This window comes from Piliocolobus tephrosceles, chromosome 11 (assembly GCF_002776525.5).
Source record: "Piliocolobus tephrosceles isolate RC106 chromosome 11, ASM277652v3, whole genome shotgun sequence".
Taxonomy (NCBI): Eukaryota; Metazoa; Chordata; class Mammalia; order Primates; family Cercopithecidae; genus Piliocolobus; species Piliocolobus tephrosceles.
In genome coordinates, this window is record NC_045444.1 from 64,837,386 (window position 1) to 64,864,936 (window position 27,551).

At 36.7% G+C, this 27,551-nt stretch overlaps 1 protein-coding gene and 1 long non-coding RNA gene across 2 annotated transcripts in view; one reads left to right on the plus strand and one right to left on the minus strand.

The window, feature by feature from the left end:
- Nucleotides 1-7,491: 7,491 nt before the first annotated feature.
- The window catches only part of LOC111542782, a 52,457-nt gene continuing 32,397 nt past the window's right edge, over nucleotides 7,492-27,551 (plus strand). The window contains exon 1 of the long non-coding RNA XR_002731659.1: nucleotides 7,492-7,596. This is a non-coding gene — a long non-coding RNA (uncharacterized LOC111542782). The remainder of the gene's footprint in view (nucleotides 7,597-27,551) is intronic.
- CCDC141 (coiled-coil domain containing 141) overlaps nucleotides 24,106-27,551 on the minus strand; it is a 208,812-nt gene continuing 205,366 nt past the window's right edge. Inside the window, exon 24 of the mRNA XM_023212346.1 lies at nucleotides 24,106-25,980. Within this exon, the coding sequence (XP_023068114.1) occupies nucleotides 25,713-25,980 (268 nt within the window). The 3' untranslated portion in view covers nucleotides 24,106-25,712. The remainder of the gene's footprint in view (nucleotides 25,981-27,551) is intronic.

Genomic DNA, 27,551 nt, shown 5'->3' on the forward strand with positions numbered 1-27,551 from the left:
GCAGCCAGAGAGAAAGGTCGGGTTACCCACAAAGGGAAGCCCATCAGACTAATAGCAGACCTCTCAGCAGAAACTCTACAAGCCAGAAGAGAGTGGGGGCCAATATTCAACATTCTTAAAGAAAAGAATTTTCAACCCAGAATTTCATATCCAGTCAAACTAAGTTTCATAAGTGAAGGAGAAATAAAATCCTTTACAGACAAGCAAATGCTAAGAGATTTTGTCACCACCAGGCCTGCCTTACAAGAGATCCTGAAGGAAGCATTAAACATGGAAAGGAACAACCAGTACCAGCCACTGCAAAAACATGCCAAATTGTAAAGACCAGCAATGCTAGGAAGAAACGGCATCAACTAACGAGCAAAATAACCAGCTAATATCATAATGACAGGATCAAATTCACACATAACAGTATTAACCCTAAATGTAAATGGGCGAAATGCTCCAATTAAAAGACACAGACTGGCAAATTGGATAAAGTCAAGACCCATCAGTTTGCTGTATTCAGGAGACCCATCTCACATGCAGAGACACATATAGGCACAAAATAAAGGGATGGAGGGAGATCTACCAAGCAAATGGAAAACAAAAAAAGGCAGGGGTTGCAATCCTAGTCTCTGATAAAATAGACTTTAAACCAACAAAGATCAAAAGAGACAAAGAAGGCAATTACATAACGGTAAAGGGGATCAATTCAACAAGAAGAGCTAACCATCCTAAATATATATGCACCTAATACAGGAGCACCCAGATTCATAAAGCAAGTCCTTAGGGACTTACAAAGAGACTTAGACTCCCACACAATAATAATGGGAGACTTTAACACCCCACTGTCAACATTGACAGATCAATGAGACAGAAAGTTAACAAGGATATCCAGGAATTGAACTCAACTCTGCACTAAGCAGACCTAATACACATCTACAGAACTCTCCACCCCAAATCAACAGAATATACATTCTTCTCAGCACCACATCACACTTATTCCAAAATTGATGATACAGTTGAAGTAAAGCACTCCTCAGCAAATGTAAAAGGACAGAAATTATAACAAACTGTCTCTCAGACCACAGTATACTCAAACTAGAACTCAGGACTAAGAAACTCAATCAAAACCACTCAACAACATGGAAACTGAACAACCTGCTCCTGAATGACTACTGGGTACATAACAAAATGAAGGTAGAAATAAAGATGTTCTTTGAAACCAATGAGAACAAAGACACAATAGACCAGAATCTCTGGGACACATTTAAAGCAGTGTGTAGAGGGAAATTTATAGCACTAAATGCCCACAAGAGAAAGCAGGAAAGATCTAAAATTGATGCCCCAACATCACAATTAAAAGAACTAGAGAAGCAAGAGCAAATACATTCAAAAGCTAGCAGAAGGCAAGAAATAACTAAGATCAGAGCAGAAGTGAAGGAGATAGAAACACAAAAAACCCTTCAAAAAAATCAATGAATCCAGGAGCTGGTTTTTTGAAAAGATCAACAAAATTGATAGACTGCTAGCAAGAATAAAGAAGAAAAGAGAGAAGAATCAAATAGATGCAACAAAAAATATTAAAGGGGATATCACCACCGACCTCACAGAAATATAAACTACCATCAGAGAATAATGGAAGCATTCCCTTTGAAAACTGGCACAAGACAGGGATGCCCTCTCTCACCACTCCTATTCAACATAGTTTTGGAAGTTCTGGCTAGGGCAATCAGGCAAGAGAAAGAAATAAAGGGTATTCAGTTAGGAAAAGAAGAAGTCAACTTGTCCCTGTTTGCAGATGACATGATTGTATATTTAGAAAACCCTATCGTCTCAGCCCAAAATCTCCTTAAGCTGATAAGCAACTTCAGCAAAGTCTCAGGATACAAAATCAATGTGCAAAAATCACAAGCATTCTTATACAACAATGACAGACAAACAGAGAGCCAAATTATGAGTGAACTCCCATTCACAATAGCTTCAAAGAGAATAAAATACCTAGGAATCCAACTTACAAGGGATGTAAAGGACCTCTTCAAGGAGAACTACAAACCACTGCTCAGTGAAGTAAAAGAGGACACAAACAAATGGAAGAACATACCATGCTCATGGATAGGAAGAATCAATATTGTGAAAATGGCCATACTGCCCAAGGTAATTTATAGATTCAATGCCATCCCCATTAAGCTACCAATGACTTTCTTCACAGAATTGGAGAAAACTGCTTTAAAGTTCATACGGAACCAAAAAAGAGCCCGCATTGCCTAGACAATCCTAAGCCAAAAGAACAAAGCTGGAGGCATCACACTACCTGACTTCAAACTATACTACAAGGCTACAGTAACTAAAACAGCATGGTACTGCTACCAAAACAGACATATAGACCAATGGAACAGAACAGAGCCTTCAGAAATCATACCATACATCTACAGTCATCTGATCTTTGACAAACCTCACAGAAACAAGAAATGGGGAAAGGATTTCCTATTTAATAAATGGTGCTGGGAAAATTGGATAGCCATAAGTAGAAAGCTGAAACTGGATCCTTTCCTTACTTCTTATATGACAATTAATTCAGGATGGATTAGATACTTAAATGTTAGACCTTAGACCATAAAAATCCTAGAAGAAAACCTATGTAATTCCATTCAGGACATAGGCATGGGCAAGGACTTCATGTCTAAAACACCAAAAGCAATGGCAACAAAAGCCCAAATTGACAAATGGGATCTAATTAAACTAAAGAACTTCTGCACAGCAAAAGAAACTACCATCAGAGTGAACAGGCAACCTACAAAATGGGAGAAAATTTTTGCAATCTACTCATCTGACAAAGGGCTAATATACAGAACCTACAAAGAAGTCAAACAAATTTACAAGAAAAAAACAAACAACCCCATCAAAAAGTGGGCAAAGGATATGAACAGACACTTCTCAAAAGAAGACATTCATACAGCCAACAGACACATGAAAAAATGTTCATCATCACTCGCCATCAGAGAAATGCAAATCAAAACCACAATGAGATACCATCGCACACCAGTTAGAATGGCAATCATTAAAAAGTCAGGAAACAACAGGTGCTGGAGAGGATGTGGAGAAATAGGAACACTTTTACACTGTTGGTGCGACTGTAAACTAGTTCAACTATTGTGGAAAACTGTGGCGATTCCTCAAGGATCTAGAACTAGAAATACCATTTGACCTAGCCATCCCATTACTGGGGATATACCTAAAGGATGATAAATCATGCTGCTATAAAGACACATGCACACGTATGTGTATTGTGGCACTATTCACAATAGCAAAGACTTGGAATCAACCTAAATTTCCATCAGTGACAGACTGGATTAAGAACATGTGGCACATATACACCATGGAATACTATGCAACCATAAAAAAGGATGAGTTCGTGTCCTTTGTAGGGACATGGATGAAGCTGGAAACCATCATTCTCAGCAAACTATCACAAGAACAGAAAACCAAACACCGCATGTTCTCACTGATAGGTGGGAACTGAACAATGAGATCACTTGGACACAGGAAGGGGAACATCACACACTGGGGCCTATTGTGGGGAGAGGGGAGTGGGGAGGGATAGCATTAGGAGATATACCTAATGTAAATGATGAGTTAATGGGTGCAGCACACCAACATGGCACATGTATACATATGTAACAAACCTGCACGTTGTGCACATGTACCCTAGAACTTAAAGTATAATACAATAAATTTTTAAAAATAAAGAATAAGTTCAGTTTTGTAAGAAACTGCCAAACTGTCTTCGAAAGTGGCTGTGCCGTTTTGCATTCCCACCAGCACTGAGTGAGAATTCCTGGTGCTTCACATCCTCACCAGCATTTGGCTTTGTCAGTGCTTTGGATTTTAGTCATTCTAATAGGTATGTACTCTGACCCATTTTTTACCATAATAAAATAAGTACTTTGGGATAATTAGGGTGTATTCCACAATAAGAAGAGAATGAGAGAAATACAACAATAACTTTAAATTTGGCTCCTGGGTGGTAGACCAGGCTTATTCCCTGAGTAAATCATTGGTTTTCATATTCTAGCCTTCTAGGATGAGATTAAAATCTGCACCTAAGAGAAATAAGGAATGAGAACTTTGGGTTATTCATTAAGGTTATATCTGCACATTAGATGTCTAATGTAATTACAATTTTACTGTAATAGCTCTAAAAGTAGAAAGGACAATAAAATATGTAATATTCACATGGGTTATGGATATTTCCACATATGAATATTTATACTTAGAAATGGGATAACCTCCACAAAAGAGTTTTAGTTCCTGCCCCTTTACCTAAGGGGACAACTGGTTCTTGCTAGTACTTTTTTCATACTTCTAATACTTTTGTTTCCTCTGTTGTATTTTTGGGCAAAAACTTTTGTTTGTGTTTAGTTTCTGTCTGAAATGTGCCACATGTTTCTTTCTTTAAGAGAAAAGGGTGTATATTGTCTTGTGAATAAATATTTCTTTCATTTGTGTATTGTGTACCTGAGAACATGGCCTCAAATATAAGAATTTAGCTGAAACTACTGTTGGTGAAACAACAGATCTTTCCTACTTTATTACTCTTAGGACAGAAGTACTTCCTAGAATCAGAAAGATTCATGTTCTTTTTCTGTGGATAATATAGAAAAACATAGAGTTAGGAAACACAATATATTCTTCTGAAAATAAAGACAAAACCACATGGTCTACTTCAGTATCTCCAGGTACCACTTAGAAGTCATCTTTGAACCAAGTGACACATAGTCCTAACCTTCTGGACAGTGTGCAGTTTGGAAGCAGATCTCATCCATCCTGGAAGTTGACAGGTCTAACACTTTCTAGGAATCTTAGAATTTTGCCTCATACTAAAAGGTAAAGGAAATTTGAAGTTGCTAATATGAGATACACATGAGCAATATATTCTTTCTTCTTTCTTTCTCTTTCTCTCCCTTCCTTCCTTCTCTTCTTCTTTTCTCCTTTCTTCCTTCCTTCTTTCCTTCCTTCCTTCCTTTCTTTTTTCTTTCTTTCTTTTCTTTTTTTTTCTCTCTCTTTCTTTCCCTCTCTCCCTCCTTCCTTCCTTCCTTCTTTCTTTCTTTTCTTTCTTTCTGTCTCTCTCTCTCTATTTGTTTTCTTTCTTCTGTCTCTTTTCTCTCTCTCTATCTCTCCCTCCTCCCTCCTACCCTCCCTCCCTCCCTTCCTTTTTTCTATGGAGTCTCATTCTGTTGCCTAGGCTGGGGTGCAGCGGCACAATTTTCACTTGCTGCAACCTGCTTCTCCCAGGTTCAAGTGATTCTCCTGCCTCAGCCTCCTGAGTAGCTGGGATTACAGGCACCCACCACCATGCCTGACTAATTTTTGTATTTTTAGTAGAGACAAGATTTCACTATGTTGGTCAGGCTGGTCCCAAACTCCTGACCTCAGGTGATCCACCCACCTTGGTCTCCCAAAGTGCTGGGATTACAGGTGTGAGCCACTGCGCCTGGCCTACATATGCAATATTTTCAATGTGCTCATTTTCAGAAGTCTTTCTAAACAATGTCAAATTTCTTTTTACTGCATTCTTACCACCTCCTAATGTTTAGCAATTATCAATATTGCCCTGACTGAAAAACCAAAGGCAAAAGTAAAAACAAAAACAAAACCCATAAAGGTGACTTTTTAAAATTTTAAGTTCCAGGATACATGTGCAGCATGTGCAGGTTTGTTACATAGGTAAAAATGTGCCATGGTGGTTTGCTGTACCTATCAACCCATCACCTAAGTATTAAGCCCCACATGCATTAGCTATTCATCCTGATGTTCTCCCTCCCCCAACCCTCAACAGGCCCCAGGGTGTGTTGTTCCCTTCCCTGTGCCCATCTGGTCTGAGTGTTCAACTGCCACTTATAAGTGAGAACATGTGGTGTTTGGTTTTCTGTTCCTTTGTTAGCTTCCTGAAGATAATGGCTTCCAGTTCCATCCATGTCCCTGCAAAGGACATGATCTCATTCCTTTTTATGGCTGCATAGTATTCCATGGTGTATATGTACCACATTTTCTTTATCCAGTCTATCATTGATGGGTGTTTGGGTTGATTTCATGTTTTTGCTATTGTGAATAGTGCTGCAGTGAACATACTTGGGCATGTATCTTTATAGCAGAATGATTTATATTCTTTTGGGTATATACCCAGTAATGGGATTGCTGGGCCAAATGGTATTTCTGGTTCTATATCTTTGAGGAATTGCCACACTGTCTTCCACAATGGTTGAACTAATTTACACTTCCCAAAACAGTGTAAAAGTATTCATAAAGGTGACTTTTATCAAGACTCTTGAATAGAGTCATCTTGTGAAATTCCATTTTCCTCACATATAAGGGAGAAAGCAGGGCAGACAGAAGGAGGAACTTGTTCTTAAGCTACTACATTACCATGCTTTACTGGGGATCTGTCTGAGTAAGAGTTTCCAAAGCGAAAAAGCTACATTCTTGGAGACTATTCTAGAAACAAATTTAAACAGAAGTAATAAAGATGACATTTTGAACTATGCATGTAGCCATCGATTGCAAGTGTACTTAGGGGCCTCTTTGTCAAAAAATGATAACCTCCACAATTTTTTTTCTGTCAAATTCCAGAATATAGACTTCAGTCTGTTGAATTTTGCAGGCTTTGATTTGATATGTTTAATTGAATATCATCATTATCATTTTGCTGGTATGTCAGGGCAATGGTATGTCAGGAATTTTAGCTCTAATAACAAATTTATTCAACTAATTAAAACTATTTACTAATCTACCCAGGATAACTAATCCGTTTAAGAAGAAGAACAAAAATAAGAAAAAGTTTCAATAATTAAGAAACAGTAAAATTGCTTTGTGAAGACCACGCTATTTGCTGGATTTTATTTTCTAAATTGTACGGACAAAACACCAACATGTAATCTTGACCAAGCTTATGCTATCTTGCTTCCTTAAATAGTGGTTCTCAACCAGGGATGATTTTCTGCCAGGGGATATTTGGCAACATTTGGAGACATCGTGGTTGTTACATCTGAGGGTGGAGGTGCTAATGACATCTAGTGGGTAGAGGCCATAAATGCTCCTAAACATCCTACGATGTATAGGACAACCCCCCAAAAACATATAATTATCTAGTCCCACATGTCAACCTGTATCAAGGTTGAAAAATCCTGCTTTAGAGAAATATACGACGAATATCACATTTTCCTCATATTTAAATAATTTTGATACATACACAGCTATCTCATGAAACATTCATCTCAAAACCCAAGCAAAATACAGTTTTTTATGTAGAACACTTTCTGGTCAATGTACACACAAATTGAATGGTTTTTGAAAAGCATTCTACTGCATTAAAGGACATAAGTGGAAGATATTTATTGAATATATTTATTAAGCTTCACTCACTAAGTAAAGCACACCACTGATACTTCCTCCTGCTTATCTGATACAGAAAAGGACATTAAGACATCATTTCCTGCAGTTTATGTTCCATAACACGGCAGTTGATTAGAAAGATGTAGTTACTTCTGTTTGAAAATGTAGCTGCTGCTCTGCCCTCTGGCTCACTTTGAAAATTTGTGGTTCTGAAAGCTCAAGGTACTATTTTTACTCTTCGTATTTGGCTCTGACCTGTGTAGCTATGTTCCTGCTTCTTGTTTCCCTTGGTTTGGCCACACTGCTGGAGAGTGGGGCTGTGGTGTGTTTTTTAAGGTTGGCGGAGGGGTTGTAGTTACTCAGACAAGATTCTGATAAGTTCACGTTCAGGGTGGTTTTGACTGAAAACTAGAATTTATAATTTTACAAATCAGATTATCCTTTTAGATATGTATTTTTATGAAACATATTATCTCTTCTTATGAAAACAGAAACACGGCAAATAATATCTGAATATTGTTGGGCATTTAAAAATATTTTTATCCAGGCTCAAGCTTAATTTGGAAAAAAATTGTGAACTATATTCTATTTGCAATTCCTTTACATGCAATAAAGTAATTTTTACCTGAGAATGAGATCTAAAGTATTAATAGATTAAACTGAAATGAAAGAATTTTTTTAAAAAAATTATTAATTTATATGAGCTGTTCTGAAGAAAGCATTAGAAATGTTTGAAAGCTTATTTCAAAAGGGATCATAACGGAAAAATAATTTGACTTAATTTCAATATAATAAAGGCTAAGATTTTTAAATTGTCTGAAACTGGTACTGAGCTTTTCATTAAAGCAGGTATCATGTGGGTGGACATTTTGATAGCCCTGTTTAGAGTGCTACAGTCTTATAAGGGTATGTATCTACGAATTTCCTCAAGGTTCCACATGTTAAAGATGTCAAAGTGACTTTTTATTTTCTATGTTCTTTTTTTTAAATTATACTTTAAGTTCTAAGGTACATGTGTACAACGTGCAGGTTTGTTACATATGTATACATGTGCCATATTGGTGTGCTGCACCCATTAACTCGTCATTTACATTAGGCATATTATTTTCTATGTTCTATTATACCACTATGCATTTTTATAATACTCATTGGACACAAAACGAATGTTAAACTAGGGTTGCATTTCTCTAGAGAATGACAATATCTATGCTGACTTTTTTTTTTCCTAACATAGGGATAAATTTTTTATCAACTACTATGTGCTATATTCCCAGTTATTTCATCACTCAACAAAGCCACAACTGCATGAAAGGGCTTCAAGGCTGGGACTTTAGGGGGTGAATAAGAGCCTGATTGTGTTTGGTACACCAAGTTTTTAGTGAACCATATTTGAAGTCCTACAATCATATATATATATTTATATTTTTTCTTTATTGAATAAATAGAATTTTTTATGACTGCCAAAAAAAAGTACACTATTCTGAGCAAACAAAATTATTACCTTATCTGTCTTCTGCTTCCCAGGAAATTTCCTTAAAATTTTGTTCTAAACCTTGACTGGTTTCTTGATCATTTGGCCCCAAACACCAAGTGCTTGGCAATATCATCCACCTGTTCCAATGAGAAAATCAAGAACACATTGTGTGTTTAATACCCCTTAGAGATCAGTGAGAGCTAGACGCACATTTAGAAATGGTCTATTTTGCACCATAATTCACAGGCAAGGAACATGAGGGTCAAAGATTTTAGTTGCCTAAGTCCTCAGAGTTCTTCTGTAGCAAAACTAGGATTAGAATTTAGGTCTTTAGCTCCTCCAAATAGTAACATTTTAAGAGGAGTAATACAGAATACTTCAATTCTTTAAAACAAGTGCTCCCTTCTCTAAGAATACAAGATTGAGAACGGGCTCAAAAGCATGACATTCAGTGTTCCACTATTATAATAAGCAATATTTAGGACTTCAATTTACTTGCATAAAGTAAGTACACGATAACCTCAACAAAAAGCCTACATTTACCCAATTAAAAAGGATTCAGATGGCCCTAGGTTTCTCAGGGCAACATCAAGAGAGAGCCGTTTATCTCATCTATGTTATCTCTAAATGGAAATGTTTATATTAGACATATAAAGGCATATCCATCATCAGAAATTTAAACCAAAAATGAAGATTGGTTGTAATTTATTTTCAGTAACATACACAGCCAATGTCATACAATTTAAACATCAGTTATACTCTCATTTCAAATATGTCTGTTGGTGTTATTAAAATAATCATGTAATCTTTGCACTGTATATGGAGTCTGCTTGAGCCAACCTGCAAAGTTTCAGATTGGTGGAAAAAGAAATATTTCTCCATGTGTCCACACATGAAAAGGAATATAGCACAATGAGAAGCCAGTACATTTGACTATAGAAAACTGTCTTAACTTGCTTTGATTACCATCCTTCCATAAAACAAACCACGACTCTGCAATGGAATGTTTAATAGGTGTATGTTAATGGTGGTTAAATATTAACCACCATGATTATTTTTCCTCTTGAATTGGAGAAACTGCATTTATTAAGAGCATTTTGAGTCAATATTTATACAAGAATAAGCATCCCCTATCTGCAAAAGTTTGAATGAGATATTCAGATTAAATTTATTACCTTTACAGGAACTTAATGTCAAATTATACTTTAAGGAATTCCCAGTAAAGCTAAGAAACAGGCAAGCAAATTCTGTTGTTTCCAGGTATTTAGTAGACATAATATACATTTTATTATTAGCATATAAACCATTAGCTATAAAAAAGAAATAAACACACAAAACATTTGTTCCTGCAGTAATCATGTATGCTTTAGTAACCTTAAGATATGAGCTAGAATAATTCATCTTTAAAGATCTAGATTCAGTACTTTTATGGAAGCTTGAAATACCATAACTAATGGATTGAAAAAAACCAACAGCTGCTTCTCAGCTAAGATTTACGATGTTATGATGTTGTTATTACGTTAAAATTAAAGTAACTTCTAAGTTCTGTTTAGAAATAATTCTTTTTGGTTTGCTATCAATGAAGAATTTAAATGAATTTACATTTGAGGTTGATATATGTGTACACATATCTTAACAGTATTTCCCCCCCTCCAACAGCTATCTGGAAATCTTGTCGGAAATATACAGATTTTTAATTATCTATTTTAAAACTGGAGTTGTGCTGAGCTTTTTATCCAGAGCATACATATAAATAACTCTCTGTATGATACCACTGTTAAAATGAGAGAAGCGTATTTCTTCATCAAATCTAGGCCATAAGTTGCTAATGGCACTGGGGCCATTAGCATGAGGTGTTTTTCTAACCTAATCACATCACATATCACCTGGGCATTTTATGTATTACTGAATTCATACAAGGAAGAACTCATGCACACACACACACGTATAGCAAAGATTCAAACCTCTTGAAATAGTTTTTATTCATTCACAATGATCCTTATGGCATATAACACACTCTGCTATATAATTTTGATTAAGCCAACCAAGAATTTCTTATATTTAAAGAAATGGTACAGGCTTTTCTAATTCTGAGATTCTCTATGTGATGGTATCATTCCTTTCACTGACTTAATTTTTGCCTACAATGGATTAGAGGCAGAGCACAGAGGAATGAGATTCATGTGCCAAGAAAAAGTCAGCCGTGGCCGGGCACAGTGGCTCATGCCAGCATTTTGGGAGGCTGAGGCAGGTAGAGTTTGGGACCAGTCTGGCCAACATGGAGAAACCCCGTCTCTATTAAAAGTACAAAAATTAGCCAGCATGGTGGCAGGCACCTGTAATGCCAGCTACTCAGGAAGCTGAGGCAGGAGAATTGCTTGAACCCGGGAGGCAGAGGTTCCAGTAAGCCACTGCACTCCAGCCTGGGCGACAAGAGCGAGACTTTGTCTAAAAAAAAAAAAAAAAGTCAGCTGCAACTGAGGACCAGCCAGCCCCTGTACCTTAGACTGTGCTCCTGACTTGTCCAGGAACATCCTGTTAAACCTGGGCCATCTTTCATGGTGTTCATAATCCATTTTGGGTTCTCAAAGTAAATCAGTATTTTTGCAATTATACAATGTATTGCCATAGATTTGAACAAAACCTATAATAGGTACTTTGTACATTCATTTATAAGTCCCGGATGGGGTCTTTACAGTGCTCTACTGCTTACACTACTATATTTACAAGGCCTTTGATAAAATACAAGTTTAATACTTGGCTTTTGTGGTGCATCAGTTTGTTTTCTTTTAAGTGACAAAGTATAATGCCATAATAATTTAGAATACTGACATATAAGACCAAAAATTACCCTCAAGAAAATGTTTAAAGGAAATGAAGAAAATAATTATATTTAACATTTAGACAATATAAAACAATTAGTTTCATTGAAAAGTTTCCAGTTAACTATAAGTGCCAAAATAGCCATTTGTATTCTATCATTTAATGAATTAACAAACTAAAATATGACTTTATGAAATACTGCTTTTTAAGGTATAATACAGAGGTTCGCATATTTTAGCTTAGGTTTCTAAGAAGAAATCTTAGAAATAATACTAGCAGCTGGGGCCCATCCTTGCTGATAGGAAAGTACATATCCACGGTAGCTACATTCATTCTTGCAGCACAGCAGATGACCAACTGGTAAATCATCTACTCCAGGATGTGATGTCAGAGGCCAAAAGGACTTCTTTTATTTTATTTTGGTCATGTTATTATTGGAGAAAGCCCAGCTCAGCAATCCTGTTATCACAATTTCTATTTTTTCTCTCTTGATCTGTTGATAATGACAATGGCAGTTAATGATCAAATTTGATTTATGTTCCACATCAAGCATTCCCTCATTCTGGTGAGCATCATCTTCTTCAAGTAATTTACCTCTCTCAAATCTGCCCCCACCCCCCACCAAAATATCAGAGGAAGGTGCAAGAAAAAGCAAGCGTGGCATGTCGCAACTAGATTTCAGGTTTCCATAATGTCTGCAACCAACGTACAGAAAAGGGGCAATTTCTTACAGCCTGCCTTTGCCACGGTCTCTGGAGACACCTGATCACCACACTGACAGCTCCCTAGCTTTTTCTTGAGTGCAGTTGTTGCAGATCTTCTGCTTTGGTGATTTTGTGTACTCTGATTAGTTCCAAGAGTTTTTTTGTAGATTCTTTGGGATTTTCTAGGTAGAGAGTCATGATATCTATAAATCAAATTAGTTTTATTTCTTTTAAAATCTTAAGAACTTTTATGTTTTCTTGTCCACTCACTAGTTAGTGTTTCCAGTCAACATTGAATAAGAGTGGTAAGAGAGGATGTCCTTAAGTATGATTTTAGTTACAGGTTGTTATAGATGTTCTTTATCAAGTTGAGGAAGTTTCCTCTGCTACTAGTTTTCTGACAGTTTTTAAAAATTATCATGAACACACATTAGATTTTTGTCAAATGTTATTTCTGCATCAATTGATAAAATTATATTATATTTTTCTTTTGCCTGTGGATGTGGTAGATTCACTGATTGATTTTTGAATTTTGAAAGAGCTATGTATACCTAGAACAAATCCTATGTCTTGTGTGGCATTCTTTTTATCCATTGTTAGATTTGACTTATTAGTGTTGTGTTGAGGATTTTTGTAATTATATTCATGAGAGACATCAGTTTTTAGTTTTCATTTCTTGTAATACCTTTACCTGGTTTTACTATTAGAGTAATTCTGACCCAAGAGAATAAGTTTAAAAAGAGTTCTCTCTGCTTCTATTTTCTGGAAGAGATGGTGGAGAATGGCTATTTTTTTCCCTTTAAATGTTTGGTAAATTTATCAGTGAAATCATCTAGGCCTTGTGTTTTATTTTTTGGAAAGTTGTTAACTATTGGTTCAATATATCTAACAGATAAAGGGCTTTTCAGGTTTTCTATTTCTGCTTGTGTGAGTTTTGGCAGGTTGTCTTTCAAGGAATTGATCTATTTCATTTCAGTTATCAAATCTGTGGGCTTAGAGTTGTTCATAGTATCCCTTGTTATTCTTTTAATGTCCATAGATCAGTAGTAGTGACCCTTCTTTCATTTTTAATATTGGTAATTTTTGTCATCTCTCTTTTCTTGGTTATCCTGGCTAAAGGTATATCAATTTTATTGATCTGCTCAGAGAACAACTTTTGTTCTCATTGATTTTCTCTATTATTTTCCTGTTCTCAATGTCATTGATTTACACTCTCATTTTTAAGTTTTCTTTTATTCTGCTTGCTGTAGGCTTAAATCACTTTTCTTTCTCTAGTTTCCTAAGGTGACAGCTTAGGTTGATTTTAGATTTTTTTCTTTCTAATATATGCATTTAATGCTAAACATTTTCCTCTACACACTATTTTTCCACATCCCACATATTTTGATGTTTTATTTGTAATTTTGTATTTTTCAAAATATCTAAAAATCCTTATTGAGATTTGTTTTTGATCTACATGTTATTTAGAAGTGTGCTGTTTAGTATAGTTTGAAGTCAGGTAGCATGACGCCTCCAGCTTTGTTCTTTTGGCTTGGGATTGTCTTGGCAATGTGGGGTCTTTTTTGGTTCCATATGAACTTTAAAGCAGTTTTCTCCAATTCTGTGAAGAAAGTCATTGGTAGCTTAATGGGAATGGCATTGAATCTATAAATTACCTTGGGCAGTATGGCCATTTTCACGATATTGATTCTTCCTATCCATGAGCATGGTATGTTCTTCCATTTGTTTGTGTCCTCTTTTAATTCACTGAGCAGTGGTTTGTAGTTCTCCTTGAAGAGGTCCTTTACATCTCTTGTAAGTTGGATTCCTAGGTATTTTATTCTCTTTGAAGCTATTGTGAATGGGAGTTCACTTATGATTTGGCTCTTTGTCTGTCATTGTTGTATAAGAATGCTTGTGATTTTTGCACATTGATTTTGTATCCTGAGACTTTGCTGAAGTTGCTTATCAGCTTAAGGAGATTTTGGGCTGAGACGATAGGGTTTTCTAAATATACAATCATGTCATCTGCAAACAGGGACAAGTTGACTTCTTCTTTTCCTAACTGAATACCCTTTATTTCTTTCTCTTGCCTGATTGCCCTAGCCAGAACTTCCAAAACTATGTTGAATAGGAGTGGTGAGAGAGGGCATCCCTGTCTTGTGCCAGTTTTCGAAGGGAATGCTTCCAGTTTTTGCCCATTCAGTATGATATTGGCTGTGGGTTTGTCATAAATAGCTCTTATTATTTTGAGATACGTTCCATCAATACCAACTTTATTGAGAGTTTTCAGCATGAAGGGCTGTTGAATTTTGTCAAAAGCCTTTTCTGCATCTATTGAGATAATCATGTGGTTTTTGTCTTTGGTTCTGTTTATATGCTGGATTACGTCTATTGATTTGCATATGTTGAACCATATGCATCCCAGGGATGAAGCCCACTTGATCATGGTGGATAAGCTTTTTGATGTGCTGTTGGATTCGGTTTGCCAGTATTTTGTTGAGGATTTTTGCATCGATGTTCATCAGGGATATTGGTCTAAAATTCTCTTTATTTGTTGTGTCTCTGCCAGACTTTGGTATCAGGATGATGTTGGCCTCATAAAATGAGTTAGGGAGGATTCCCTCTTTTTCTATTGATTGGAATAGTTTCAGAAGGAATGGTACCAACTACTCCTTGTACCTTGGTAGAATTCGGCGAATCTGTCTGGTCCTGGACTTTTTTGTTTGGTAGGCTATTAATTATTGCCTCAATTTCAGAGCCTGCTATTGGTCTATTCAAGATTCAACTTTCTCCTGGTTTAGTCTTGGGAGAGTGTAAGTGTCCAGGAAATTATCCATTTCTTCTAGGTTTTCTAGTTTATTTGCATAGAGGTGTTTATAGTATTCTCTGATGGTAGTTTGTATTTCTGTGGGATCAGTGGTGAGATCCCTTTCATCATTTTTTATTGTGTCTATTTGATTCTTCTCTCTTTTCTTCATTCTTAGTCTTGTTAGTGGTCTATCAATTTTGTTGATCTTTTCAGAAAACCAGCTCCTGGATTTATTGATTTTTTGAAGGGTTTTTTGTGTTTCTATCTCCTTCACTTCTGCTCTGATCTTAGTTATTTCTTGCCTTCTGCTAGCTTTCGAATGTGTTTGCTCTTGCTTCTCTAGTTCTTTTAATTGTGATGTTAGGGTGTCAATTTTAGATCTTTCCTGCTTTCTCTTGTGGGCATTTAGTGCTATAAATTTCCCTCTACACACTGCTTTAAATGTGTCCCAGAGATTCTGGTATGTTGTATCTTTGTTCTCATTGGTTTCAAAGAACATCTTTATTTCTGCCTTCATTTCATTAGTACCCAGTAGTCATTCAAGCACAGGTTGTTCAGTTTCCATGTTGTTGAGAGGTTTTGATTGAGTTTCTTAGACCTGTGTTCTAGTTTGATTGCACTGTGGTCTGAGAGACAGTTTGTTATAATTTCTGTTCTTTTACACTTGCTGAGGAGTCTTTTACTTCCAACTATGTGGTCAATTTTGGAATAAGTGTGATGTGGTGCTGAGAAGAATGTATATTCTGTTGATTTGGGGTGCAGAGTTCTGTAGATGTCTATTAGATCCGCTTGGTGCAGAGTTGGGTTCAATTCCTGGATATCCTTGTTAATTTTCTGTCTCGTTGTTCTGTCTAATGTTGACAGTGAGGTGTTAAAATCTCCCATTATTATTGTATGGGAGTCTAGGTCTCTTTGTAAGTCTCTAAGGAATTGCTTTATGAATCTGGGTGCTCCTGTATTGGATGCATATATATTTAGGATAGTTAGCTTTTCTTGATGAATTGATCCCTTTACCATTATGTAATGGCCTTCTTTGTCTCTTTTGATCTTTGATGGTTTAAAGACTGTTTTATCAGAGACTAGGACTGCAACCCCTGCTTTTTTTTGTTTTCCATTTGCTTGGTAGATCTTCCTGCATCCCTTTATTTTGAGCCTATGTGTGTCTCTGCATGTGAGATGCATCTCCTGAATATAGCAAACTGATGGGTCTTGACTCTTTATCCAATTTGCCAGTCTGTGTCTTTTAATTGGACCATTTAGTCCATTTACATTTAAGGTTAATATTGTTATGTCTGAACTTGATCCTGTCATTATGATATTAGCTGGTTATTTTGCTCATTAGTTGATGCTGTTTCTTCCTAGCATTGATGGACTTTACATTTTGACATGTTTTTGCAATGGCTGGTACCGGTTGTTCCTTTCCATGTTTAGTGCTTCCTTCAGGATCTCTTGCAGGGCAGGCCTGGTGGTGACAAAATTTCCAAGCATTTGCTTGTCTGTAAAGGATTTTATTTCTCCTTCCCTTATGAAATCTAGTTTGGCTGGATATGAAATTCTGGGTTGAAAATTCTTTTAAGAATATTGAATATTGGCTCCCACTCTCTTCTGGTTTGTAGAGTTTCTGCTGAGAGATCCGCTGTTAGTCTGATGGGCTTCCCTTTGTGGGTAACCCGATGTTTCTCTCTGGCTGCCCTTAACATTTTTTCCTTCATTTCAACTTTAGTGAATCTGACAATTATGTTTCTTGGAGTTGCTCTTCTCGAGGAGTATCTTTGTGGCATTCTCTGTATTTCCTGAATTTGAATGTTGGCCTGCCTTACTACGTTGGGGAGGTTCTCCTGGATGATAGCCTGCAGAGTGTTTTCCAATTTGGTTCCATTTTCCCCATCACTTTCAGGCACACCAATCAGACGTAGATTTGGGCTTTTCACATAATCCCATATTTCTTGGAGGTTTTGTTCATTTCTTTTTACTCTTTTTTCTCTAAACTTTTCTTCTCACTTCATTTCATTCATGTGATCTTCAATCACTGATACTCCTTCTTCCAGTTGTTTGAGTCAGTTACTGAAGCTTGTGCATTTGTCACATAGTTCTTGTGTCATGGTTTTCATCTCTATCAGTTCTAACTATACTACAAGGCTACAGTAACCAAAACGGCATGGTACTGCTACCAAAACAGACATAGAGACCAATGGAACAGAACAGAGCCTTCAGAAATCATACCACACATCTACAGCCATCTGATCCTTGACAAACCTCACAAAAACAAGAAATGGGGAAAGGATTCCCTGTTTAATAAATGGTGCTAGGAAAATTGGCTGGCCATAAGTAGAATGTTGAAACTGGATCATTTCCTTACTCCTTACACGAAAATTAATTCAAGATGGATTAGAGACTTAAATGTTAGACCTGAAACCATAAAAGCCCTAGAAGAAAACCTAGGTAATACCATTCAGGACATAGGTATGGGCAAGGACTTCATGTCTAAAACACCAAAAGTAATGGCAACAAAAGCCCAAATTGACAATTGGGATCTAATGAAACTAAAGAGCTTCTGCACAGCAAAAGAAACTACCATCAGAGTGAACAGGCAACCTACAGTATGGGAGAAAATTTTTGTAAACTACTCATCTGACAAAAGGCTAATATCCAGAACCTACAAAGAACTCAAACAAATTTACAAGAAAAAAACAACCCCATCAAAAAGTGGGCAAAGGACATGAACAGACACTTCTCAAAAGAAGACATTAATGCAGCCATGAATGAATGAAAAAATGCTTATCATCACCGGCCATCAGAGAAATGCAAATCAAAACCAAAATGAGATACCATCTCACACTAGTTAGAATGGCAATCATTAAAAAGTCAGGAAACAACAGGTGCAGGAGAGGATGTGGAGAAATAGGAACACTTTTACACTGTTGGTGGGACAGTAAACTAATTCAACCATTGTGGAAAACAGTGTGGCGATTCCTCAAGGATCTAGAACTAGAAATACCATTTGACCCAGCCATCTCATTACTGGGGATATACCCAAAGGATGATAAATCATGCTGTTATAAAGACACATGCACACGTATGTTTATTGCAGCACTATTCACAACAGCAGAGACTTGGAATCAACCCAAATGTCCATCAGTGACAGACTGGATTAAGAAAATGTGGCACATATACACCATGGAATACTATGCAGTCATAAAAACGGATGAGTTCGTGTCCTTTGTAGGGACATGGATGCAGCTGGAAACCATCATTCTTTGCAAACTATCGCAAGTACAGAAAACCAAACACTGCATGTTCTCACTCATAGGTGGGAATTGAACAATGAGATCACTTGGACACAGGAAGGGGAACATCACACACCAGGGCCTATTGTGGGGAGCGGGGAAGGGAGAGGGATAGCATTAGGAGATATACCTAATGTAAATGACGAGTTAATGGATGCAGCACACCAACATGGTATACATATGTAACAAACCTGCACGTTGTGCATATGTACCCTAGAACTTTACAGTATACAAAAAAAAAGAAGCGTGCTGTTTAATCTACAAGTATTTCTGGATTTTTGAGCTTTGTTATTAATTTCTTGTTTCATTCCATTGCAGTCTGTAAACCTGTTTTTGTATAATTATTATTCTTTTAAATTTTTAATGTATGATGTATGGCCAAGAATGTGCTATATCTTGGAAAATGCTCCATGTGAGCATGAGAAGAATGTGTATTTTGCCTTTGTTGGATGCATATTCTATGTGTCAATTAGATGAAGTAGATTGATAGTGTTGTTTAGGTCAGTATTTCTTAATTTTTGACTGTTAGTAATCCCATTTTTTGATCTCTCCTCTCCTTCCTTTTATTGTATATAGTCTTACTTTGGTTATATGTCTAAACACAACTTTCTTTCCCCCTTCCTCGACCCCTGTTGTGAATAATTTTAGCTTCCTCTAGAACTCTTTGCACCATAGTGCACTTACGGGGTGATGTTCACATAGAAGATGAAAAGTTACTGATTGACTGAAACATACCAAGGTGATCCCTTCAAATCAAGAAGGAAGCAGAGGTATTCCAGCACACCACAGGAGTGCTGGTTTGAAAGGCTGACTGGTTGTCCAGTAACGGTCTCTAGGAATTTTATTACCAGAGACTTGTATTGGTTCTTCTAAAATATGCTCATTGTATTAGCTTCCTAGGGCTGCCATAACAAAGTACCACAAACAGGGTGGCTTAAAACAACAGAAATTCATTATTTCATAGTTCAGAAGGCTAGAAATCCAAAAGTCCAAAGTCTAAAGCAAAACAACCATTCTCCCTCTAAGGGCTTTAGGGAAGAATCTTTCCTCACTTCTTTTAGCTTCCAGTGATTGCAATCTCTGGTGCACCTTGGCTGATAGCAGCTGCATTACTCCAATCTTTGCCTCTGTTGTCACGTGTCATGTACTGACTCCTCCCTGTGTGTCTCCTTTGTGTCTCTGTGTCTGCCATGGCCTTCTTATAAAGACACCAGGAACTGGATGTAGGGTCCACCTTGACACTACTAAACCCAGTAGAGTCCTCTTACTGGGTAACAAAAATTGTCATGTAGAAACATTTTATTGGGGTCTCTAACTTTTTCTCGGGGAGTTCCCTAAAAACATTTCCAGAATCTATCGGAAATTCATACAGACAGGGAAGCTGAAAGCCAAAGCTGACACTGAGCGTCCTCACTGTGTTGTGTAGCCAGTTTATCCCTTCCAGTTTTACATATCCCCAGTCACCACCCCTAAGTGGAACATAGCATGCAAATCTTTCATCTTTCCATAGATCCCATTTTCTCACCAGAAATTATGTTCTTTGAGTGGGGAGGCATTCTTATTTAATCTACTAACCCAGACCACAATGTGATAAATACTATTACTCTTGTAAGAGTAATAGAAATGAGTAAAAATGCATTTTAAAAGGCACCTTCTGGAGCTGCATTCACTTGAATCAAAGGCTGGCCCTGCAGCGTTGACATGGCAGCAGGTGCTAGAGGAGCGGCTCTGGAGCAAATGGGCATATTCGCTTTCTGACTCTGCCAAGTAAGTGGTTTCCTACCTTGTCTACATTTCCAGCTGACTCTGTTTTCCAACAGCTTGTTTGTGTGTGGGTGTGCATAATACTTATTACAAAGAGAGGTGGCTGTCTGCCATCATTAGCATAATATGTGTTGGAGACAATTTGCCATGGATAAAGTATGTCCTTTTATATTTCACTGATGTTTTATGCTCAAAAGATTTTATCACATGATTTTTAAAAATGCATATGTAAGATAAAAATACCATTTTGTAGATACTTGAATCAATAAAGTTCTTGTAAAAAGAACAGTTGTTGAATGACAAAGGAAAAAGATGATTTCATTTTATTACCTAGTTCTGGAGCTGCTATTTCACAAGTATTGATGTTTACATGCATTCTAGACGGAAAAAGAGCCATGGCAAGGAGCCATGAGAATACAGATAGAAAACTTAATGTTATGTAACTATTATTTTTCTGGTTTAAAGAAAAATTGGATTTGATCTATTTTTTCCATCTACTTGTTAAAATGTTAAAATACATTTTGATTTCACCCAGTTTTTATTGTGCGAATTGGGAATACACATGCATTCTTGTCTATACAATTATTTCTGCACTCTTGCTCTTTAAGGAAGATAGGAAGTTAATTTTATGGTACAAAAAGGAGGATCCAAGGAATCCGATTTGCCATGTCCTGGGTTACACAAATGAAACTGCTGTTGAACAGAAGGAAGAAGGAGCAGGCCAAACACTCAAACTCTCAACACAAAGGCTTGTTCACCCTGAGGAGTGTCATGCCTCCAACCTGCACTGATGCTCAGATGGTTCCTGATGTTATACAAACTCTCACCATCAAAAGGAACAGCGCTGTGGAGATTCATGGAAAAAGGCCAAAATCACAGCTGTGTGCTTCCTGTTTTTGAGGTTGAATTCATGCACAACTGATAGCATTCAAATCTCATCTCCTGTGATGAGCACAGACAAAATGAATTGTTTTTGCTTTAAAAAGGACACTTTCATTTAAGTCAGTGCAAATCTTTTAGCTTTCCAATGCAACTCAAGATTCCACTTATTATAAATGGAAAACAGTCTGTTATGCTTTGGCATTTACATTGACACAATATCAGAGCATACTGTTAGGAGGTATTTTATTTTGTTTCAACCAACTTATTTCATGGCTGCACTTAAAATGCTGTGCATACAACAGGAGTGTCAAAAGCTTCAGATGGTAATTTTTAGTAAGAAGTGGTCATGAATAAAGACAAACATAAAGCAGAACAAAATAAGATATTCTTTCCTTTCTTCATTTGGAATTCAAATACTCTTAAGTTCTTGGATTTGGCTTTCTTTATATTTATAAGTATGTATGAAATACTGGTTTCAAATAAGATCTGTTCACAGCCCAGATTACTGAGCCCCAGCTACAATTAAATATTGATCATTTACGTAGTGTTTTAAAGAAGTACATAAATTCTGGTTTTGACAGTTTGGATTTAGTCATAGAGACTGGAGGCATCCACTTCCTCATACCGGATGATGATTTATGCCTGAGTACATACGTTTTAAAATGTTGGAACGCTTTAAAATGTTGGAACAATATTGATCCAGGAACAACAATCCTGGACCTTTCCTCTTTCCTCCTCACTATTATTTTAGTCCCTGGAGCCAACATCTATTTTTAAATTCAAATTTTCAATCAGGGTCTAGCCCAGAGGGTCTGGAGGGTTGTCACACAAGTTTTGCAGATGAGGTGAGAGATTTTCAAGCATGCTTCATTGTCAGGGCCTGATTTGGATTGACTCCTGTCTATAAGAAGGGAGAATCATCTTTGTCTTTTCACATCTCCCCCCTCTCTCTAAAAAGGGGAGAAAAACAAGCTAGGTTTATCTTTTTTTTTTTTTTTTTTTTTTTACCTTTGGCAACAATTCAATTCAAACCAGTTTACTGAGTGTGACTGTGTCTCAGGTACTGGCAATACAAGAACAACAGGGCTGTCATGGATCCTGCTGATAAGGTTCTTACCACCTAGCCAGAGGAGACAGATGCTCAAATCTGCAATTCCCGTGTGTGTATTCAGGGGCGTGGCTGGGCAGTGCAGGTGGTGACAGTGAACACGGCAGGACCATCTATTCTGGACTTGATGGGTCAGGCTTTTCAGGGGAAGTTGCGTCTCAGTGGAACTGGAACATAAGGAAGACTTAAGTCACATGAAGAGAGGGTGGTGAAGATAGTAAGAAAGTTACAGGAAGAAAGGGTGGAGAGAAGAGCATGACAGGTGAAAACCCTGAAGTTAAATGTCACTTCGCTAGGGGTTGAGGGTAATAGGAGGGGATCAAACAGAGGGTGGAGAGGGGAGGCCAGGTTGTAAAGGGCCTATGAACTATTTGAAGAATTTTAAATTTGAGCAAAGCAGTTAGAACGGTCTTATAGTCATCTATTTTAAGTATGTGTCTTGATTATGAGTGAAAGAGGTTACCATTATTGATTAAAATAGCTAAAAAATTGCATCTTGTTCAAATATTTTAAATATCATAGAATATTCAGAGATTCAAATGTAAAGATTCCTACAGTAAATTTCTCTTGGAATTGAGTGTGAAAAACTACCACCAAATATTTATACGTCCTTTTATTGGAAAATCAAAGCTGGAAAACTCAATGATTTTGCCTTATGAAAACTTAAAAACATTTTGTTTTGCAGTTCTTCGAAGTATCAAGTATTTACAATTTGTTTAAGAGTTTGGAAGTTTTAAAAATTCTAGACAAATTCTAGAAGAGCTGTAACACATATAATTTTTAATCTTTCTTTTCATTTTAGTTTTCTTGTTGAAAATCTTTTGATATTACTAACCATTCAGGATTTTCTCTAGAAGTAAATGGTTATAAATTAGGTATATACCTTAAAATAGAAACAACACTTAAATTTCCTGGGTCTTATGTTTTTAACCAGTAACTGCAATTGATACTTTCATAAGAAGAATTGTTTGCTCAAGACAGAAATCCCAGCAAAAAGGAAAATCACACTTAAGTTTTTGAAATTAAAAGATAACCAGAAGAATAACTGAATAATTATTCTTTACTGCTGTGGGAGTCAATCAATAGCCCAGATGAACAGGTAGATGGATAGGTACAAAGAAAGCTATCTGTACTATATCTTGAATATCAGCATAGTACTCTTTTCTGATCTTTGTGCTCCCCACATCCACGTTTCTCTCTCTCAAAATGGCTTTTACATGCTTTTTTCCATCATACACCATGGATGTATATGTATCTCACTCTGCTCCCCAAAGAGTTAACATGAACAAGCATGCAATAGAGAAAGCAAACCAGGAATTCCCATGCCCTAACAACCACAACACACAAATTCAACCATGTTGACAAAATGGGAAGGGAGATCCTGCCAAATTCATAAGAAAGAGAAAGTGGGAAGAGAGACAGTTTGTTACCAGGTCTCACCTGCCTTCTTTGGACATGAACAGGTTTTTACTCTTTAGCTTCAACATAGGCAATAGCAGTTAGGCAACATTCACACATTATTTGAAATTGGACAAAAAGGATACAAGAGGCCGGGTATGGTGGCTCATACCTGTAATCCTGGCACTTTGGGAGGCTGAGGCCCAGCCTGGCCAACATGGTGAAACCTGGTTTCTACTAAAAACACAAACATTAGGTAGGCATGCCTATAATCCTAGCTACTCGGGAGGCTGAAGCAGAAGAATCGCTTCAACCTGGAGGTGGAGGTTGCAGTAAGCCAAGATGGCACCACTGCACTGGCAACAGAGCAAGAGTCTTTCTCAAAAAAAAAAAAAAAAAAAAGAAAGAAAAAAAAGGAAAAAAGATAGTTAAGAGAAATTCCTTAGGATGTGGTATATACAAGCTTTTAATATAGTTCTATCAAAATTTAGAGGGAAACGGAGATTTAATTTTTTAATTAAATTGGATATGCAGCACAAGAAAGTACATGCCAACTTTTTACTCGAGTATACATTTCATCTTCAGATAACATTCAGTAACTTTTTAATAACAACTTGAATATATTACATTTAAATATTTTGATTATTTGTAGACAGTCTTCCAGCAACATAATTAATTTCTTCCCTTCATCAAAAATCTGTAATGAATTATTCTTTCAACTAAAGATTTTCCTCAGCATAATAAGACTACGTTTAAAATCTAAAAACCAAATGCCTCCTTACTTCATGCTTATTTTTAAAAGGAAGCCAAAAAATGATCTTTTCTGAATAAAGTGTTTCAGAAAGGCATAGGATACTTCAATATTATCGTAATAATTATTATAAAAGGATAGAATTCATGTCATACCATTTTATTACACGTTTCCCCTTGGAACAAGCAAAATGCATCCTCTTGAGTTTAATTTCGAGTCTTTGAAAAGAATGCAGTCTTAAGAAATAAGATAGGAATTTAAGCTCTAATTCATAAAACATCACTTTCCCCCATGGAACTAGTTGAAAATTACGTACTAACAGCACTCCTTTAATTTAATATTCTAAAAAACAGCATCTAAAAAAAAAAAAAGAAATAGTGAGCAGGAGGCCAGTCTGACAACAAATTACATTAAACAATATCATTATCCTTAGCCCTCATAGAGTGCTTTCCATTTTCCAGATGTTTAAAAGATACAAAATGAAAACTTTCAGTTGCCCAAGAGGTAGATGATGAACTCATTTTCCAGACAGGAAACTGAGGCAATGTGATGCTTTGCAATAGAGTATAAAAATGGTCATCAGCAGAATCAAGATTAGAAGCAGAAACACCTGGTTACAGTTGTACACATTGCTGCTCAAAACACATCAATAGAATGTCAGGAATAATGCTGGTTCTTTCTTGCAACCTGTATTCCATCTTGCCATATGACATGCAGAGCCGACAAAAGATGGAAACTCTATTTAAAGTTGATGGCACGTCTATTCTCCAATGTCAAACCCGTGAGAGCAACATGAGGAATGATTATTTACAGTGACATCATCAGACTCAGGAATGTAGTCTATGTTGAAATTACACAGAATGCATTTCAGTAAAAAGATCAAGACATGGAAAGCAAAATTAAAGGATGGCTAATGCAAAAATACAACATCGATTCAATAGTTCTATTGATATTCCCTACAAAGAGATGTTTTCAAATACAATTAAAAGTAAATAAACAACTGTATTTGAAATTTAGCACATCTCTATGCCAATGTCAGCCTTCATCTGCACACCCTTGAATTAGAAGGGAATAGGCATAGAATAATTTTGCTGCATATTATGTTGAAAACATCTCTTTCTAGAGTACAAAAATATGTTCTTATCCACTACAGATAATTTATCAAGCTTCTCAACTACATTAAACACTCAAGAAAATTTGATTATTTCACCTAGCAGTGGTATTGGCCAAACAGGTATGGTGATGAGACTGGAGATACACTTGGTGGGAGATGCTTTGCAGGAGGTGCAGGAAGATAAACAGTGGTATTGTTCTTTAGGCACATGAGAATGATGTCCATTGGTGCCAATACCACAGTTACTGTGTGAGTAGCCAGTACATTAGGGACACACTAACATAGACGACACACAGGGTTATCCAGTTCATTCTGGTGATTGGCGGCCTGCAGTTACCCGTCACATGGAGGATGACATTGGAAGAGAGAGTGCCGCTAGGGTTTTGGGCCTGAGCCACATACAAGCCTTCGTCTGCCTTGCATACCTTCGGAATGAACACGGAATGCCTTGTCTCCTTGTGTAAAACCTGTAAGTGCCCATCTGTAGACAGTTTCTGGCCCTTCTTGTACCTGAAGCAGAGAGGCAGTTTTTAAAGTCAGGTTTGCTATTTATTCACATTATTTCCAAGTTCTAATAATGGTCGCAAATAGGCCTATTACCACGCAATATTCTCTAGGATTAGTAGGAACGTTGTAGCCACAACAAATTCCAGTGGGGCTCTTTATCTTTTTTCTTTAGTAGGCTAGAGTGCAGTAGCAGAATCAGAGATCACTGCAGCCTCAAACTCCTGGGCTCAAGCAATCCTCCCACCTCTGGCTCTCAAGTAGCTGGGACTACAGGCACCTACTACCATGAGCAGGCTAAGTTTTTTATTTTTTATTCTTTTTAAGAGACAGGATCTCACTGTGTTACCCAGACTGGTCTTGAACTCCTGGTTTCATGCAATCTGCCTGCCTCAGCCTCCTGAGTAGCTGGTATTATGGGCTGTTTATCTTTCAAGCCAAAGTTGGCAAGTGGTGGGGAGAGAATTGCTTCAACTGGCTCAGACAATGTTTTTGGAAAACTGAATTTTTTGAAATCCTTTAAAAATTGGAATATTGCATATGAAAATTCAGATACACAGCTACATCTAAAAACAAAAACAAAACAGACCATCTGGTCACATTAGGCCACCATTTGCTCATAGTAACAATTACCTAGGTGTGAAATGGCCCCCTCATGTTGTCCAGCTGTATTCTTTTTGCCACTGTGGAACAGCAGCTGGGACTCCTCAGAAATTGTATTGGAGTGAGACTCATCTACTCCATCATATTCATACCACAGTATCCACACGACAATACAGATGTGCTGTTTTAGAGGACTGGACTTAACATCACCTGCTGATGAAATCACTTCATTTAATTTTTTTGAAGCAATTTCATTAGAAGAAAATGGCTTGTAATTATAAAAGGTATTTATGCAACTGGATTATGACTAATAACATATTTCTAAAAGTTTCCTATGAAAATGAGTGCTTAACTGCATGTTTTTATAGAGCAAATAATTTGTTTATTTTGTATATCTGAGATTCTTGTTTATTTATTTATACCCACAATCAACCACTCAGGGGTGATGACAAATCTGAATCGTCTTCTGTTCCCATTGCCTAAGTGATAACTTTGCCTTTTCCTGGGTGTCCTAAGAATGTACGATATCCTGAAAGCTTGTCAGTTACTAATTGAGCACAGTTGTAAATCTGATGGCAAAACATTTGTTTACAACACTGTGATATTCTTCAACAACATGTATGTAGCAGTGGTTCTTTAACCACATACATACCAACCAAAGTATTAATATTTACTGTGTGGACAAAAACAAGAAACACATCTGACAACATTTTTCTTTGGAGTGAACTGAGATTTAATAATGAATTAAATATTTTTAAAATTCATGAATATGACACTCCTGATTTGTAAAAAAACATGCAATAATAAAGACAATAAAACAAAAAGCAAAAGTGACCGCACTAATATAGCACAAGTGCAGTTTCTTTTAATAATTTGAGAAACCAAAGTTTTCTAAGTTCCTTGGATAACTGGTTCATATTTCAAGTACATGGGCACACACAATAATTGAAACTGCTCATTTAATATCTACTGAA